The 20,585-nt window shown below is 36.5% G+C and overlaps 1 protein-coding gene across 1 annotated transcript in view; it reads left to right on the forward strand.

Moving 5' to 3' along the window:
- LOC122801300 (vomeronasal type-2 receptor 26-like) overlaps positions 1 to 20,016 on the forward strand; it is a 116,327-nt gene extending 96,311 nt beyond the window's left edge. The window contains exon 4 of the mRNA XM_044070845.1: positions 19,100 to 20,016. Coding sequence (XP_043926780.1) covers positions 19,100 to 20,016 — 917 coding nt within the window. The remainder of the gene's footprint in view (positions 1 to 19,099) is intronic.
- The last annotated feature ends 569 nt before the right edge of the window (positions 20,017 to 20,585 follow it).

The following is a 20,585-nucleotide window of genomic DNA, read 5'->3' on the forward strand; positions in this document are numbered from 1 at the left end:
TTCTAACAGCTATTTAGCTTATAATAGCTGTCACCCACAAAAGGTCAAACAAAATGTTTTTAAGGGGCAATGTATCCGTGCAGCACGTATGGTTTCCAATTTTGAAGATATGAAAAAAGAATTAGAGTACATCAAAAGTTTATTCATCCAAAGAGGATATCCTGAAGAAATGTTGGATGAAACAATAGTATACGTTACTAATCAGTGGAATATAAAATATAGACCATTATTGGGAGCTGGCAATATATTATTTAACAACTGTGATACTAAATCCCTTATGAACACATCGAATCATAATTATCAGAGACTGTTTATATTACAATATAATTTAGGAGTAGATCAGATTAAAATAATTATCTATAAATTTTGGTATTTAATAAGTAGTGATATAAGTTTGGTAAAATTATTGTGATCTAAACCAAATTTTATATACAAAATGGGTAAAAATATGAAGTCTCTTATGGAACATAGATATACAGAAAAGAAAAGAAAAAAATTTTTGAGTAACAACAACAGAAGTAGTAAATGTGGATTCTGTAATCAATGTAGATATATGTCTTTGGAAACTAAGATAAAATTACAGAATGGATTGAAATCCAATATAAGATGTAGATATGGGAATTGTAATACAAAAAATGTAGTATATCTAGCTAAATGTGGTAAATGTTCAAGTTTTTATGTTGGAAAGACAGAAAGATGTCTCAAAAGACGTATTTATGACCACATTTACAGTATTAAGACTAAAGATAAAACTAATGCCTTATTTCGGCATGTTGACATTAAAGGCGATGCCCATTATTTCATGTTTAGCATTCTTGATATTATAGAAATGGATCCCAGAGGTGGTGATATTAAAAGTTTACTAGCATACAAAGAAACATGGTGGCAAATATGTTTAGATGCCACCACCTTTCCTGGATTAAATGAATTCATATAAACTAAATTGTTGTTATTAGTATAAAGTGATATAATATAATTATAAGATATACATTTATTTATTTACTTATTTATATATTCTTGTAATTTATTTATTTAATTATTTAAGTAATTTTTACTAAATTTTAGTAGTTATTTTATAATAAATTTTTTAACTTTTTAATTAATTTTGTATTAATAAGTTAACATTGGATTAGTTGTTTTTTAAAAAGAGTCAATTTTTTAATGAAAATGGAACAGTCCATGCACATCTTTGTTGTCCCTAGAGTTATTATTATTAATTATTAAGCATTAAGCTATATAATTCATCTAGTAAGTAAAATAATTTATCTGCTTAAGATTATTTATATATACCTATTTGCATATATATTTTTTATTAATAGATTACTATCATACATAAAAAATTCTTTCTAAATATGTATTTTTAAATATAAATGGGTTTGTTGATGGCTGTTGAATATTATATCGTATTTACATTACGCGTACTATACGCGTGTTTTTGTGAAGTTTGTCTTTTTAATTATGGTATTATACTGATGAGCAACATATGGTTGTAAATGCGTAGTTGCTTTGTTTGAATTAGTGAATTTTAAGGTTAGGAGAATGTAGTATAAATATTCTAATATTTACATGTTGTGGTAGGATTGATTTTCATTTAGTTAGTAAATTATTTAATAATGTGTTTGTATAACTTTAAATGGAGTGAGCAGTTTTGGCGCCAAAAAGTTTATATAAGTAGCAGATTAACTAAAAAGTAGTAGTTCTGATGAAGACCAGTTACTATGGTTGAAAGCGCTTAACTCTGTTTGCTATAAATTTTGTTTGTCTGTTCTATTTGGTTGTCGTATTAGTTCGTGTTCGTGCTTTGTGACAATAAACTGTGGATTATAAATTTTTTGGCAGTCGTTGGCACTTATTGGTGTTTTCCAACAGTTATTCCTAAAGCTCCTGTCACTGCATTGATTTTACATGCATACACTGCTGTCTTTCAGTCAGTTAGTTTTAAGTAACATTTAATGCCGTTCAATGACTATTTAAAACACAAACATTGCAAATCCCACAGAACAGACTTTCAAAGTGCTTTTTACTGCTGCTTCTTTTTAGAATGGCTAAACTGCATTTTTTTTTGTGAAGCCTGAATTGTACTACTTTGACTCATTTCCCATCCCCCTTAAAGCCTAACTTCCCTAGCTGTCAAAGTGCTAAGGGTAATTTGAGCTGGTACCTGATGTGACTGACAGCTCACAGCAGGGGAGTCGACTCATGTACTGTTTCCTTGTTCCAGCCTTTACTTTCCGTATGGGTAGGAGGAAGGACAAGGGAGCTGTGACATCACAGCATGAGGGGATTTTTAGGACGGTCATGGTGATGTCAGTTTGGGGAGGGGATTGGCCAGAAAACTATCTGCATTCATTGGCCTTGATGACATCATTGAATTGAAGACTTTTTCAGGGCAGGATAAAAGTTTTTTGAAAGTGAAGCCACCACAGTACAGTAAGGTATTGTTCTAGTGAAGAGAAACAGTCAATTTAAAATATTTCAAATGCTTTGTTGTTGTTTAGTGTTAGTAGGGACAATAAATAGGAAGAAAAAGGGCAGAGAAGTTGAGCATTTAATAACAGAATCCTGCTGTTGTCCTTTACTAAAGCTAATCTTAATGCCTCAGTTCTTGACTGGATACTCATCTCTGACCCCTACAAATATGTCAATTCTGGAGTCCTACCAGACTCTAAGCGATCACCACCCTATATATTAATCAAAAGACAAATGACCCACCTTTTAAAACCACCATTATACATCTTCTAGAAATCTTTCCAATTTTCACCCACTCACTTTCCATATAAATCTCATTACATTTTTAACTTGTCTATACTAAACACACTATCTCTGGATGAAACAGTTAACACATTTAACAATATATTCTTCAACACACAAAATTACCTTGCTCCCTCAAGGAATCATAAAGTAAAAAAACACTCAACCCCCCTGGCTGTCACATAGTATTAGAACTTGTATACAAAAATGAGAACTGGCCTGGAAACCATGGCACAAAGATAAATCTCAAAACTTTCAACACTATAAAGAGCTGTGAAACTACAATAAAAAAACAACCTACCTAAAAAAAGTTATGTATTACTCTGATTCCCAAAATAATCAAACAAAATCCAAAGAATTTCAAGTAATCCATAAAAATATACGTACTACACTGTGGCTCAAACTCTTCTGCAAATCCATTTCCTGAGCTCCTCCCTGCTGAACCAGCTGCCAAGCTCAACTCTTTTTTCATTGACAGTATAACTTCACATATGTCCAGCTCTTCCTTCTTCTCACATGAACCACAATAATCTCCACTCCTCAATAAATCCACCCTCTCTCTGCAATCTGTCAGTACCTCTTAATTAAGACAGCTACAAAAAATCTAAAGCCTTGTTCCTACTCTTTTCCTGTTGAATACCTTAAGCTTGTTATCCAACCCCATTGCATATCCTGTCTTCCTCCTTATCAATAGCTCCATCCAGGAACCTACTGTTCCTACCCTATGGAACAATTGTATATTATACCCCTCCACAAAGGAGGAAACTCCATCGTCACAAATTTCTAACCTACTGCCATCCTGTCCTGCATTGCTAAAATCCAAGAAAAATCTATTCATAAACAACTCATCCACTATCTCTTACAAAATAACAAACTAACCCCTACACAACATGGTTTTTGACATGCTCATAGCACAGCCAAGGCTCTTCTAAAATGTACAGGTTTATCACTTCCCCTTTCCTAGATTTATCTAAGGCCTTTGACACAGTTTCTCATGAGAAACTGTTGTTACAAATGCTCTCTCTTGACCTCGCTGCATCAACTCTACTAAAGTATTCTATTTATCTGAAAGACACCAATATGTTAAATGGCTCTCTTCCCTCTCACTATACCTCCAAGTTAAAACTGGGGTACCCCAAAGGTTTATTCTTGGACCTCTGCTTTTTAACACCTTTATAAATGATCTACATTCATCCTCCCAGCACTCCTCCCTTATTCAGTATGCCAACGACTCCGCAATCATTTGTTCGTCTGATGGTCTATTCCATCTTCAAATTATCATTTAAGATACCTTTAATTCTGTGGAACTCTGGTTTCAAAACCATCAGCTCTTACTTAACTCCAAAAAAACTAAGTTACTGTTATTCCTTCCCAAGTCTCATGTTAATGAACCAAATAACCTTCTTATTAACTCTGTAAACAATACACCCATTGAAGTAGTTACCAATACCAATCTGTTACATGTCAAAATAGATGACAACTTAAAGTCTAAACTGCATACACAACACTGCATAAAAAACTCTTCAGAAGTTAAGTTTATTATTATGTACCTTTTAATATGCACTGTTTATGACTCTTGTCCTCTTAACACACCCTGTGCTGACCTCTATGCTTTACAACACATGCTACCATTGCTTGATTATTTTTATTATATTTTTATTATATTTGCTATTTTTTATTACAAATTTTGCTTTTTGTTGTTTGTAATTGTATTTGTATTTTATCATGTCTTGGAGCTTATCTCCCCGGGCCTCTACTGAAAATGGACATATATTCAGTTAGACTAGCCCGGTCAACAAATGTAAAATAAAAATAAAAATAAATGTATTTTATATATATATATATATATATATATATATATATATATATATATATATATATATATATATATATATTTATTATGTAGATCCAAAAATGTCTAACTTCTTCCAGTAGAATTGCCCTTGCTGCCACTTACCTACTACATTCTCTCTGCTGTTAATATACACTTTACAATGCTTCAAAGAGATCACGGGGCAGTGGAGTATTGCAAATGTACCCTTTTCTCCACTGTAGTGTAATCTTGGAGTTGGTATATATAATTAACAGGGGGTATGGGGGCACAGAGGGCTGCAGCTACCCTCCAAAAATGTTGTAAAGTGTATATTCTAGTTTTAATGAAGTATTTTAATGTAGAAGCTGCTGTGCTTCCTGCGCAATCTGAATTCAGGAAGTCCGAGTGTTCTCGGACAAGCACAGTACATATTTTGTTATTTTCGGTTTCAAAACAGAGAAGTTTCATTAAATTGCATTTACGATCTGTTCATCTTGACTATGTACACTTCAATTATGTGGCCGTTCAATGAATAAAAGTAGATCCATATATACATATATTATAGTACATGTAGGGAGAGCTGATCTTACTTCTAAAATTGCATCATTATGATGTGTGCTGTGCCTGTAGGATCCACAGCATTTTCTGTAGCGAACAGCTGGATCCCCTAGATAAATGACTTCAAGAAGTCACACCCTTCAGAATCATCAGCACTGAATGGCATCACAGTTGGGTTGTTTCTTCTCATAATTAGAAATTCCTCAAACAGAGCTGGTAAGGGCCTATGACTTCAGCTTAACATATCACCTAGATTGTCTGTTTGGCTCAAACTCAAACCCTGAGGTTTTGCAATGTCTTTAGGGTCCATTGAAGAATTCTCAAGTGCCACCTTGCCACAGGAGCCATGAGTGTCTAACCACAGCCATAAACCTCAAAAAATCTTGTTTAGTATAATACTCTGCAAGTGCCATGAACCATGAAGACAAGGAAAAATGCCTTCCTAGAGCAAGTGTCTATGAAACCCTCTAGATTAAGGATGGACTAAGCTGAATTGGACTGTGGCCTGGCTCATCATAATTCACAGCTCATTGAACAAGTAACAAGTATAATGTCCTGCCCTGACCAAGAGGTACTGTTAGAAAGCTAAGAGGAACTAGTCATTTGAAAATGGGAAGACAAATGCCAGCTTTGTATGAGTACTACTGACACTTCCATACAATTATCTGTCTGTTGATTTATTTCTTTATTTAGTTAGATTACTCCTACTAGGCACAGTCTATTTTTCAGAAAATACCTACTGACAGGAGACTTTAGAACCAGCAATTTTAGAGGATGGGATTTTGATTTAACATTGCATATGAAGGGCAGCACATCATGGGTGTAGTAACCCCATTACTACACTACAGTGTCAGTACTGGAAAAAATTAATTCAAGCATCTGCTATGGGAAGAAAACCCACAGCCTATTGATTTTCTGGTATCAAAGGCATGTATACTACTTCATGAAATACTTACAAACTGTTGTGCTGAAAACTCTGAGAATCCAATAATAGTCTAAAATGGCAGACTTATTAGCTAACAATGACTTGCTTCTCCAGGGAAATGGAAGGAGCTCTGATGTGTTTTCCCTATTTGATTATAAAATGGGAGCACATCCAGTCTCCAGCAATCAGGAGAGTCATAATGACCAATAAGATTTTTTTCATTCTTTAGGTACAGAGAGAGTGTGAAGAGGTCCAGCATGAGATTTGAGTCTACATTTTACTTGTGTACCAAAAGCAACCATGAATAATATCAGGTTCCTCAATGGTCTTTAGGAATTGTTCCAAAGCCACACTTTGAGTCTCTAGTACCCAGGACACTGATGGCCTCTTATTCATAGTTATTCAGTTACTGTATAGTAAGTACACTGCCCAGAGGCCAGCAAAGAAGAAACTAAGACAGCCTGAAAAAAAATCAGCTAGAAAAGGTTAAGAGAAAACACTAACCTTGCTTCCTCCTAGCAGATAGATACCTTCTGAGCAGGAAAAATCTCAGGAAGAAACAACGGGCATGGAGAAGATAATTTCTCATATGGACAACAGGAGAGAAAGTCCCCCTTCAGCTATCTCTCTCTCTCTCAGAGAGGCATTTGGGTTGAGAGTTAGGATCGCTGAGGAGACCACTGATTCTTTCCTGTTACCAAGGTCCATACAAGTGGTTATAACAACCTGATCTGAGTCAGCAGAAAGCTGTTGACTGCTATACTATTACTGCTGTACTGCCTGCAGCTGTAAGTTGTTGTTGATACAAAGTTCCTGCTAGTTATCATTCAGCTTTGAGAATGTACATTATGATGGCTGAAACCAGACCCTTAAGGAAGATCAGGTCCTGCAACACTGCATCCAAGAAGACAAGCTTCTTAGTAAATCACAGTCAGTAGTGATTACATAAAAAAAAATGACAAGCAAGCACATACCAATGACAAATATGACTGCCACAGATAAAAAAGCTCAACAAACTGTAGAAAATACACAAAATTTATTGTCTTTAGTGCCTCGGCAAAGCTGACTTCAAGGAGTAAAAACATTGTTTTGCCTCCACATATACACACACAAAACAAATATCCAGAGTAGTTAATAGCATTAAGCTAATTGCTAAATTACGTTATTTCCTTATTCAAACCATTGGGTGTCAATGTATTATATTTAATTATATACAAAGTCTCTTTATATAATAATTTATCTTTTTATGTCCACATGTTCCCCCACCCCTGTACAAACATCTTCTAAAATACTACCTTTCAAAGAATCTAGATTACCCATATGAAATTGTTTAAAATGCATTCCTAAGGGGCTCTCAAGAAGTACATTTTTAATATCCCTAATGTGTTCCTGTAACCTTATCTTAAATGGTCTTTGGCTCTCCCCTATATAAAATAATTCACAGAAACCTTTAGAATATAAATAATTCCCTCGTATTGCATGAAAATTCTCTTTTAGGATATAACTTAAGATTATTTATTTTAGGAAAGGTTTTTACAATATATTTACATACAGAACACCTATCACATTTCTATGTGCCTACTTTAAGGAGAGAAAATTGTCTGTTTAGCCTATCAGAAGGAAGAATAAACCTACTATGTACTACCATACCATAGTGATTACATAGCCTACGCCAGCTCCCACTAATGTGCTCACACCCTCTGCTGTATCATATACACCCCACATTGTGTGCAAGCTTATGGTGCACAGTGCGTTCACCTGAGAATGTGCTCCCACTTCGTAATAAAATTGGGAAATGGTGTTAGATTTCCTTCTATTTCCCCTGGAGAAGCCAGCTATTGTTAGTTAATGACTATACCATTCACGGCCTAGGAGAACCTGAACACTTTCAATTGCCTTGCCCTGCTGGTCACACTGGAAATATGGCATCCATCTGGTAGTTCAGCATCCTCATCCTTAAGGCTGTGGATGCAAATAGCTTCTTTCTGAAACAATTTGGAAACCTGCAGACCCAGTCTGCAGGATGGACCTCTTGGACCTGAGGCATAGGGTTACACTTTAATGTAGCCACCATCAGCAGTGGGTCAGTGTAAGGATTTTCTATCTATATGGCATAGTTATTTTAGGGCACAGAATTTTGCCTGCCTGCTTGTTTGCCTACTTTGTCATAAGAGCTACCATACTGGCTATCTCCAAATTTGAATAATGAGATCCCTGAATATGCATACAGAGTGACTCTAATCAGGCTTTCAGCACACAATCTGCAAGCAGGTCTACTGCAGGAGACCTCTAAGGTTCAACCCCCTTTGTCTCTTGCAAATATTAAGATCCCACAACATTTTGCATCCTCAGGAGTTGTGAAAGAGAAGAAGGATCTTCTGCCTCATCCATGTCTCTTACATATTCTTAAAAATTATGTCCAGATAAACAGACAGATAATGTCTTGGTAACCTTCTGCTTCACTCTCACCAGCTCTTTTAAGTGTGAATAAGAGGCCATCAGTCTGCTGACTATTAGGGACTCAAAGTGTGTCTCACAGGGGAAGGAAAATGGATGAAAAATGAAAAGAAGCTTGCATCTATTAGGATGGCGTAAAAGGGGTCACACAACCTGGTGCTCATTGGCTGGCCTGAGATATTTGCCATCAGTTCTTCCAAGGACCCATATGATTAGCCTAAAAGACCATCTCATCAGGTTGCCCTTGTATTGCTACAATGATATGTACCAGATGGTTAATGTCAGAAAACCTGTCACCTAGGCCGCAGTCAGAAATAACAAAAAATATATGTCAATATCTGGATGTTGATACTTGGTGGGGAAGAGTTGGATCTTGCTTTGGCTGGACTAATGCTATTTGTGCTGATGCCCTAGCCAGTATTGGCTGATATCAGGGCTGCTCTGCACTGACATGCCTGATGTTGGCATAACTGTCATTGGGTAAATGACACTGGAAGAGACAGTGAAGGCAGCTCTATGTAATGATATGTAATATAACTACACTATTACTAAATTCTCACATTTAAGTTTCCACACTTTCCAGGATGGCTTCACACTCATCAAAGCTTAATTTCAGCTCTCCCAATGTGAAAAAAAGAACCTGAAAGACAAGGACCAGGAAATCTGTCACTTTCAGTAAAGTCAGCTACTGGCTAGTAAGTACACTACCCGGATGCCAGCAAAGAAGAAACTAAGAAAGTCTGAAAGAAAATCAGCTAGAAAAGGTGAAGAGAAAACACTGACTGGGAAGAATTCTGCAGCTGTTCATCAAAAAGTTCAGGCTTCAGCTTTGGGGTAAGACATGGCTTCCAGTAATCTATAGGAAAAAATAAGTCAAATGTGCTCAGAGTTGATTAAAATAAGCAAAATAATGAAGGAATATATCAGCTCAAACAACAAAAAGCTGGAAAAAATGGAAGAAGCTTTAAAACAGATATTCAGATGAGCTAATAAAACTGCAAAAATCAAAGTTTGAAATGAAGAAAAGGTTGGCTGAATATGAGACTGTTCAAAAAGAGATGTTTCAAAGAATGGTAGAATTATTGGATGCTGCATGGGTAACCCTTTGAAATGTCAGAGCCCACTAGAGAGAATCAGACTCATAAAATATGGAGACTGAATGGCCAAAAGAAGAGACTTACATATATTAAGTCCGAGATGCCATTTCTCAGAATATTCCCTTGTCTCTGTGGTATGGCGATCTCAGAGCTGTACCACAGAAACTTGAAGGAACAGATTGTATTAACTTTATGAAACCACAGATAAGCAACTGGACTGGTATTCCACTGCATGAACTGTTAATTGAAAGGGCATTCCATGTATATGCTCCAAATCTGGCCATGAGAAAGCAGTCAAGACCTGTATTAGTAAAGATGCAAACTTACCAGGAGAAAGAGTTGATCATAACAGAACTGTGGCAAAATGGCAAAGTATTAAAAGTTGGAGACCATAGAGTGCTTGTGGAAAATGATTATTCATTGTACACCAGGCAGAACTGAAGGTAATGTATTATAGCAATCAGGGAATGTTGAGTGGCAGGTATGAGATTCAAGCTGCTGTATTTAGTTGTCTTCAGAATACTTTTTTCCTGGAGGATTAAAGCCATTTTTGATGCAAAACAGGAGGAAATACAAAAGTCTGTCCAACAAAAGGTGAGCCATTAAGAAAAAGGGTGTTCTGCTTTTCATTCTTCTGATAATAAAGCACACAGAGAGACCTTGCCAGTGAAACCTTTTCCACTGTTCCAAAGTAAAATGCTTAAGAGCAGAGAAAAGCTTGGGAGATGAAAAATTGGGAGAACCTTGGAATTGAAACAGAATCTGCAGATATGAGATGGAGATGGACAGAAAGAAGACCAGCAACATGGAAATTAATGAAAAAAAAATGTGAGGCTGCAAAGTATTAATCACATTTGTGAAATATGTCTGTATATAAAAAAGTGGAAAGAGTGGACTTTTCTTGACTTTGTTAAACATGTGGAGAACTGAAAGGCATTTGACTCACTTCATGTCATTAATGTTGGCTATACAAAGCATTTAAGTTTACGTTAATAGGCTGTAATCTTAGGTTGCTAAGGTGGGGATGGGGTGAAAAAGTACAGAGATCCTAATATATATATATATAGTTGATTTGCTTTCTCTTACTTTTGCATAGGTGAATGAATTAAGACTCTTGGTTTAATCTGATAACAACTTTTAAGTGGAAACAAGTACATACAAGAATTCTGCATGTAATGAAAAGTTGTCCTTTAGCAATAAATGTTTCAGCTTGTCTTTAGAATTCTGCAGCTGAGGACATCATTTTTTCTCACATGTTTCCATGGGGACAAGCTGATAAAAGGGCAATAATAACCCACAACACTAGTTTCTTCAAGGCTAAAAGTTAATGTTTTCTGACAGCATTCAAGTTGTTTTTCACATCAAGGAGGAGAATAAAAGAAAGGAACAGACAAAAATTTGTGTAATTAGAGGCACAGGCAATAACATGCATCTTAGCATGGATACGCAACTTCAGTTTTCAGTTGATTAAGGCCTTTGGTTGCAGCTGTCTATTTTGGACAGTTGTTCCTGTTAGGAGGATTAAACTTCATTATTTGAAGATGTACATAGTTTTGTGTGTTTGTATTAAGTTAGCAGGTCATGAGTGTGCTCTGTGGGTATGTTTGCATTTTTTTGTTTGAGGGTTTTCATTAAACCAAAAAAGTCTTGCAAAATGATAGTATCACAGGCTCCAGTGTTGATGATAAGAAAAACTATATAATGGATTAACTTGCCAAACATTAGTGGGTGCATCTATCACAAAAGCTGAAAATAGGCACTTACAAATCTGTCATAAATAATAATGATATCTTATCATAATGGCAACACTGTCAATATTATCTTAGAATATGCATGGTCTCACAGGTATGAATAGAAAGGAAAGCATGTTTAATTATATTAAGAAATGCAGAGTACAAATAGCAAAGCTACAGGACACACATTTGGAAAGAACTGATTCTGTGAATTTGATAAAGAAGGATTTCAGGATGGATATTCAGCAGAATATCAGGAACAAAGGAAGATAGGCGTACTTATATTAATTGCTAGAAGAGCTCGAATAGAGATAGAAGAGGAAAAAGATAATGGCAGATTTGTGGTAGTAAGGGGCTACTGTCAAGAGATGAGGATTACAATAGCATTTATTATATTCCACCTAAAACTGTTGTTATGGAGCTTAAAATATTTGGGAGAAATAATTAACTTTCAGCAGGGAATATTACTTATAGGTGGGGTATAGGTGGGGACTATAATTTGATTTGCAACAATGAGGATGTATCTGGGGGGCATAGAAGGGAAAATGTAATAAAAGAGGGTAGATTTGTGATGAAATTTGTCAAAATATTTGGTAGACAAGACATGAATTCAGAAGCAGGAATTCAGAGAGAATTTACATATTATTCCCCAAGGTACAATAACTGGGCTAGACTAGACAGAAATTACATTTCATAGGGACATGTGCACTTAATGCAGACCTTTGGCACAAATCCAAAAGCTATTTCAGATCATGCGCTAATAATTACTATGATAAAAATACAGGGTAATGAAGTAAATATCAGACACTGGTGCTTCCCCACCTACCTGCTAAAAAGAAAGGAATTTAAGGTACAGGTAGTGGTTAATTACTCAGGCGTTATTAGGGAAGATAGAATTACTCCAGAAAATATAGCTAGTGAGTGGGATAAGTTGAAATTGGAGTTTAAAACCGGTAGAAATAAAAGAAAAAAGGTATGGTTAAGAAGTAACAAGAATTATTTAGAGGGGCTGATGAAGGCTGAGGTATTACAGAATAAGGGGAATCTTACAGAGCAAGAACAGGCACAACTGCAGTGTTAAAGGGAAAATAAGGGAGTATCTAGATAATATGCCTGAGTTTAGAAAGATTGCTTCTAAACAACTGTTCTTTGATAATAACTCCAGAACACAAAAACGTTTGGCACAATGACTTAAGGCAACGGAAAGTAGAAGGGGTTGTTATCAAACTTAGTGAGCCTATAACAACAAAAAAAAAAACAGAGATCCTATAGAGGTATTAGAGATATTTCTGAACTTTTATGAAAATTAGTAGAAAGCAGAGAAGTGGGGAAATCAAAAGAAAGCACAAATGGAAATATTTATGCAAGACTTAAATATGCCAAGTTAAGAAGTATATGAGGTTCAACAATTTACAGTTAAGATATGAGGAGATGAGATAAAAAATGATGATGTAAAACCAATCTACATGAGAGCCTCCATGAGTACATGGCATTCTGGTGGAAGTTTGGAAGCTAGGAAGGAAGAAAGTGATAAAAATCTTGAAGGTTTTATTTAACAGTATTTAAAATAAGGGAAAGCATCCAGGTCATGGAAAAAACTGTGGTGGCTCTAATACCTAAAGATGGTTAGGACCTATCCGATTCAGCTTCATATAGGCCCATTTCAATTTAAACCATGATTATAGAGTGTTTATGTCTATAATGGCTAAAAGAATGGCAAAAATGTTGCCAACATTGATAGATATGGATCAGTGTGGTTTTGTGGAGGGGAGGCAAGCATTTGACAACATTAATAAAACAATGATGATCCAGAAGGTAGCAAAATGTAAGAAAAATACTGCTGTTGGTGGGTTTTGATGCATAGAAAGCATTCAGCAGGGTATGCTGGGATTTTATGAGTAGGGCAATGGAAGCATTTGCATTTCCTGATACAATAATAATGTTAATTAAGAGGATTATGACAGATTGTAGGTAAAAAATCAAAGTGGAAGTGTTCCTCTCTACGTTGCATCTGAACAAAGGAACTAGGCAGTGATGTCCTCCTTTCCCTTTGTTATTTGCATTTTGTTTAGAATCATTGGTAATGAAAATAAGGAACTCAGAAACTGAAGATTATGTATAATACGGTATTCAAGAAAAGCTGGCTTTTTTTCAGGCGATATTATTTAGTATCTCAGTGTTGTGGAACATTCTGAGACTGTTACAGGTTTTTTTCAGGATATAAACTTAATGAAGATAAAACAAAGGCTATAGCTGTAAACGATGTACCCACACATGAGTTGGTTCAGTAATACCCATATTTATGTGGACATGTTAAAATGAAGTATTTAGGAGTAAGTTTAAAAAGGATTCTGTAATGGCAGCTAAGGATATGTAGGAAGAGACTAAACAAAAGATAATACAAAAACTGAGAAACTGGAAGCTGTTGCCTATGGATATGGATAGCAAGATACAAGCAGTAAAAATATTTTAGTCCCTTTAAGCTTATACAAAGGTCAGGCATATTTTTATCAAGTAGAGGAGAAGTTGTGGATAGTAACTAATAAAGAGTAGAAATAGTTTATCTGGAAGGAGAAAATGGAAGAGTCAAGTGGGATAAGTTGATCTTTCCACTAGAACATGGAGTTTTAAGATTTCCTGATTTGAAGGGATGTTTTAGAGCTATACATTAAAGGCTTTTACACATAACATAAGCAGAAAGCTACAATTCCGCATGGAAAGGGATGATAGTGAAGCAGGGGGGTAATTCAAGAAATAAGGAGAGAGTAAGATTTTGGATGCAGATCATTAAGGAGAATACAACAGCCATACAGAATATTATATTTATAAAATAGCAGAAAGCATTGCAAGAACTAAGCCAGCACTGGAATGGAGTATGGAGATTCTGCAGGTAGGGATGATGGTGATTAGTGATACAGAGTGTGACAATAGGAGGTACTGCCAGCCATTGCCTGCAGAAGTAGGGTAGTGGATGTATGACTTGTGCCAGCAAAGCTAGCTGGAATTTTGTAAATAATTATATGTCATGTGTATATCAAACTGATTTGTACAGATACTTGTGCTGAAAATGTACTGGTGAGGTTTGCTTGTGTTAAATGTATCAACATTGCGTCCTGCTGGAATGAAAAGAAATGTACATGTATTATTGTAACTAAATTAAATGTATGTGTTTTAATAGAGGATACTGGGGCAACAGAGGTTAACCAGCTAGCTTACTTTAAGAAAAATAAGGGAAATGTAAATGAGCTGTTAAACCATTAAAACGGTACTCCACAGTGATGAATAGGATCAAAGATGGTGGGTCTGGAAGAAGCCTTTGTTCATTACCTCAGTAAAAAGATGGGAAGCCCCGGGCACTGCCATAAACATTTAGATGTGTATTGTAGCCATCTATGTTAAATTCCTGTCTCAGCTTTAAAGGGGCATACTGTGAGAACCTAGAGTCGGGTGATCAGATGAGGTCATTTTGCAAGCCATCTTGGATATTATATTTTACAGGGAGTAATCTCTGATTATTGAGTATTCTGTTTTGGGGAACCTGACTAGAAGGACTGCTCATGTATTTCATTGTGCCTTTCTCTATCAAGTACATTATTAGGGAATAGTAATTCTCCTAGATTCAGTCAGGAATATAGTGAAGCTTAGTTTAGAGATTGTTTTTCTTTATTTGTATGAGTCTGTCCATCAGTGTTATTTTAAATATTTCCTGTGATTTGAACTCTGTGGTTTACTGTAAATATATATTTAGTGTTTTCTTGATCTTTTATTATTTAATATTAGATATATTATTTAAAGTATCCGCGGTGGTGCAGCGGTAGTGTTGTTGCCTCACAGCAAGAGGTTCTCCCGTTCGATTCTCGGCTGGAGTGCGGGGAGTGCCTTCTGTGTGGAGTCTGCATGTCCTCCCCGCGGTTGGGTGGACATTCAAAAGACATGCGTAAATGGGCGTGCCTTCATTCAAGGTTGAATGACGAGCTGGCACCTCGGTGTTCGTAAAAATCTACTGCCAATCATTAGCGGACTGGAGTTCCGCTGTGGCGACCCCTAACCGGGAAAAAGCCGAAAGACAAACAACAACAACAACATTAAATATATTTAAACTTTTCATTGTGGCTGGTCCTTTTTTTAGAAAATATTTAAGCTTTGCGAGTATTTGCACATAATTATTTGCTGATAACTGTGGCCACTCCTGAAAGCCTTGCTGTTTGGTCAACATTACCATTTGTATTAATATTAACTTCACTCTGCATATTGGATACCCTTTTATGACCCTTATAGTAACTGACTGGTGGGAGTGAATCTACTTTATAGTCTGGGCAAAGATGGTAGAGCAGGTAAACTGTTCCAACCTTTCCCAGGTGTATACATGTGTGAAAATTAAATCTCAAAGAGTGTGTGTGTCAGTTACTTGGGGCAGGGACATGAACCACTGGTTTCACAGTGCCAGTGGGGAGGCTTACTGGAAGAAGCCTTTGTTCATTAGCTCAGTAAAAAGAGGGGAAGCCATGGGCACTGCCATAAACAGCCTGGGGAGAGGCAGTTAGGGACACCCAGACCCCAGGCTGAGTGTGTGCTCTGTTTTCTCTTAAGTGAAATTGTGCTTGATGCAGAGAGGTCTGCATCTGGAAATACTGAGCGTATCCATTTGTATTCCAAGTGCACATCCTTCTCCAGTGTCAGTGGTGAGGATTCAGGCTCCTTGATTACAGGCCCAGCATGGGGACGTCACACAGAGAATAGGCAAGAGGGATCTGGAATTTACAGGAGAAAGCTTGCAAAGGAACCAAGATATTGGGAACAGATAATAAGAGAGGGAAATGTAATAGAATGGGAAAAGGCCAAGAAGACATTTGGACTGCAGGCTACAGATTGCCCTCCCTATCAGGGATTGATATCAGGATATATGGAAAGAGAAAGGAATAAAGGAATCCCAAATGAAAGAACTGCAATGGGTTTTTAGTTGAATCTAGAATAGAAGCTGCTGTTAAAAAAGGATAATTTGTTGGGCATATAAAATACTGCATAATAACTATAGGAATCAATCAGGGTAGGTCAGCAAAGATTGGGAAGAGAGATTAGATAAGCAATTCACAAAGAAACAATGGAAGGGCATATCTATGACTCCCAAATATGCAACAACATCTACAAGATTTAGGATTTTTGCCTAGAAGTATACTCCAAGCAGATGCCAAAGAAGTTTTCCTCAGGTAGATGGCAAATGTTGGAGGTGCAATGGGGAAGAAAGAGGTACCTGGGAGCATATGTTGTCAGAGTGTAATAAGTTGGCAGACTTTAAACATTTCCTACATAGCATGCAAATGAGTGTAACTAAGGAAACAATTTTTTTCTTTTGAGCTGGGATACAGCATCTGAATTACCTAGACATAGTAATCCCTCGTTAAGTTTAATTCTGGTGGCTGCCAAAAAAGCAATCACTAGAAAATGGAAATCAAAGTCTAAACCAACCATACTTGAAATAGTAAATATTGTAAGAGAGATAAAAGAACAAGACTCTTTAGAAAAGGGTATGAGTTTATCACATACAAAAATGGTAATTATGGGAACAATATATGCAGAAAAATGCTTTGGTGGAGGAATGACTTTCAAGAGAAGGCAGGAACTGAATAATTCATGGAATGCTAGATTGATTATATTGTGTAAACAATATCTGTAATGTACAATGTTTGTAAATGTGAACTTGTTAATATGGTTTGATTACTATTGTACAATTGCAAGTTTGCCTATGTCACAAGTGATATTTCAATAAAGGTGTTTTTAAAAAAAAAAAAAAAACATTTAAATTCCCACATCTAGAATAGTGCTCTCCCCCACTAGCCAGCAAATTAGAAACAGTTATTACTTCATAGGTGCCAAGGCCCAGCAGTCAAGGATCCCTTACATTAAAAAGACCTCCATTCAGGTTTAGAATGTCCTGTCTGAGAAAATAAGGATTGAAAAAACATTGACAACTTCATACAGCAACTAACAGGGTCCTTAAAGTATTAATGCATATGCAGCTGTTACAAAGGGATTGGCTGATACATTGCTGCTCAAATGGGTACTGAAGCTAATGAGTCATTTGTAAGACTACTGAGGTATTATACACACTGTAAGCATGTGAGGAGACTTTGCTTTTTGTTAAAGCCATCCATAAATGGACTTCTTAGATAGCATTCAATGTCCTTAATTTATCTTTTTATCTACAAAACTAATTGCTATTTATACACAGCTCTTTGTAATTGCTGCCCATACATAGTTAATTGCTCATATTTTCAGTGTATCTGAATAATTATATACTTTACTGTTTTTTTGTACTCTGTTTTGTAATGCTATGTCTCAGGTTGTAGCTGAAAATGGTTATCAGATCAGACCACCAACACAGTTTGCAAATCAACATATACAAAAAATAAAATAGTTACCTGTTAGAAGATTTCTTTGGTACAGATGCACCTATGTAATTTTGACTCACATGCTGGATTGCCTTACAAAAATTGCGCACTGTGGTACTTGAACACACTGGGGGCACTAACATAGGAGCAGTTTATTTACAGTGGACCCACTTCTCAGAATATAGAGCTAAGCACACTTGTATGTACTTCAGGTCTTAAGTGTTTTGCATGAACTTACATCTTAATACTCCAAACTCCACTGATCAAGAACAAGTCAACATGTCTCCAGTACGACAGTACAGGGGAATCAAACCACCACAGAACTCACCCTCTTGGCAGCTCACTGGCCTTGTCAAGTTAAATTCTCAGACTTCCTTAAAGTAATCAACAGGCTTTCCTTGTCATGATAAATTCACCCAGAATCTCTACACTAGGCCCACATCCCTCACTTATTCATTGATACACTGTCCTTAGTCCTTCCTTTTATGGGGGGATGGGTTCTTCCACATGGGGCATGTGTGCACACTTCTCAACCTCCCGATATTAATAATAACAGAATCGGCCTCTAAAAACATAGCAGAAGGTTAGAAAGAGGAGCACGTTTCTACTTTTCACAATGTATTTAGTAAATTATGTACTCATAAACAGGTCTGACATTGTAAGGAACATCATAAAGCTAGGAGGAGCAAGGTTAAATCTGAGGGCCAAAATCAAAATGCTATGCCTAAATCATAACAGTTGAAAGTTGTGTGTGTGTGTGTGTGTGTGTGTGTGTGTGTGTGTGTGTGTGTGTGTGTGTGTGTGTGTGTGTGTGTGTGTGTGTGTGTGTGTGTGTGTGTGTGTGTGTGTGTGAGAGAGAGAGAGAGCGAGAGAGAAAGAAGGAGAGAGCGCACACTCATCATACCCAGCCAGCACTGCAGCTCCACGTACCCCAAAATACAGTTACTAGGGGGCTGGGCACTGTACCACAGCAAAAACAAAGTAGCAAAAACTCACCAAGCAAAAAAAAAATAATAAAAGAAGTAATTCAAAGACTGGAAGCTGCTTGGGTTCTTTTTCACAGGCACTATGGGAAAACTACTAAGTTATTCTGTGCTCTTCCTGATGCAGAGTCCAGAGATAGCCCACTAGTAGAAGTATTAAGCACAGAAACAATAAAGTTGCACATCGGAATGTGCAGGAGATATAATCTTAAGGATCCTACAGGCACAGCATCTTGACATAAGAAATGAAGATACTGGTAAATTCCATGTTAACACTTAATAGTTTGCAGGGGGGAAAATGACCACAAGCTAGTTGTATAATCCCATGCTTCATTACTTATATTAATTTGTCGATAGTTTTGTTTTGACAGCTTATTTTTTTCTTCATAACAGATGCCAGCAATTGCTTCCGATGCTCAGAAATGCAGTGGCCAAATGAGGTACAGAACACCTGTGTACAAAAACGACATGATTTTCTGTCTTATGAAGAAGCCTTAGGTGCTGGTTTGACAGGATCTACAGTGGTTCTCTCCATAATTACTGCTTCTACCCTTTGCACTTTTGTTATGTATCGGAACACTCCAATTGTGAAAGCCAACAACCGGGAACTTAGCTATGTTATCCTTTTTGTTCTATTCCTTTGCTTTCTCTGCCCCTTAATATTCATTGGTAAACCCACAGAACTTACCTGCCTGCTTCGTCAAACTGGTTTTGGTATGCTATTCTCCTTGTGCGTTTCTGGGATACTGGCTAAAACTATTATAGTTGTTATTGCTTTTAAAGCAACAAATCCTAACAGTAATTTAAGGAGCTACATGGGACACAGAACCCCATGCTGCATTGTTTCCTTCGGCACATTACTGCAAGTCACTTTATGCATTATATGGCTGACAGTAACCCCTCCTTTTCCTGAGATGAACATGAAACTTGAAGAAGGAAAAATTATACTACAGTGTAAAGAAGGGTCAGAGATAATGTTCTATTGCATACTGGGATATCTTGGCCTCCTAGCCAGTGTCAGCTTTGTTGTTGCATTTCTAGCAAGGGCACTGCCAGATAGTTTTAATGAAGCTAAATTTATCAGTTTCAGCATGATTGTATTTGTGAGTGTCTGGCTAACTTTCATCCCAGCATATATCAGCACAACAGGGAAGTATATGGTAGCTGTAGAGATATTTGCCATTGTGGCTTCTGATGCTGGGATACTATTTTGCATATTTTTTCCCAAGTGTTACATTATTCTAGTAAGACCAGAATTAAACACCAGAGGACAACTACTGAGTAATGTAAATACTTCCAAGAAAAAGTAGCTTTTGATTTTAAAATCAAAATATTAAGGGCATAAAATATTGCATTACAAAAGGCTTTCTCTTCAGAAACTCATTTTTTGTTGTGTTATGTAATGTTTGTTCATACTTGTTTCATCAAGCTATGTTTCCTCAAAGGTGTAATATCTGCTAACCTCCTTACCTTGATGAATTAACTGTTCTTATGCTTAAGTTAAGATTGCTGAATCTCAGAGAAAGAATGGGACACAAGGATGCGTTTTAAAGTTTACTTTGTGCTTTTTGCAAGATGCAGTGACCTTGGAGTTTGCATGAAAGCATACAGAAGTAAGGGAGTTGGGGTTAAATTCCCCCACAATGGGGTGCAGGAGGCTTCCCCTGTAAAATTATTTTTTTGTTGTTTTGTTGTAAGGCGTTAATTGATTCTACATACTGTTTACCTTTCACAGTAATACTACCAGTATGTTTAGTTTCACTCTTATATTTTGCCATGACACAGTGGACCCATTACAAACAGTATCTACAAATTTATTCTTCAAGCTTCTTTCCAAACCACTCAGCTGTACAGATTTTAGCAGAATGTCCAGATTTTT

The sequence above is a fragment of the Protopterus annectens genome, chromosome 4.part1 (assembly GCF_019279795.1).
Source record: "Protopterus annectens isolate FY-2018-M chromosome 4.part1, PAN1.0, whole genome shotgun sequence".
Classification (NCBI taxonomy): Eukaryota; Metazoa; Chordata; order Ceratodontiformes; family Protopteridae; genus Protopterus; species Protopterus annectens.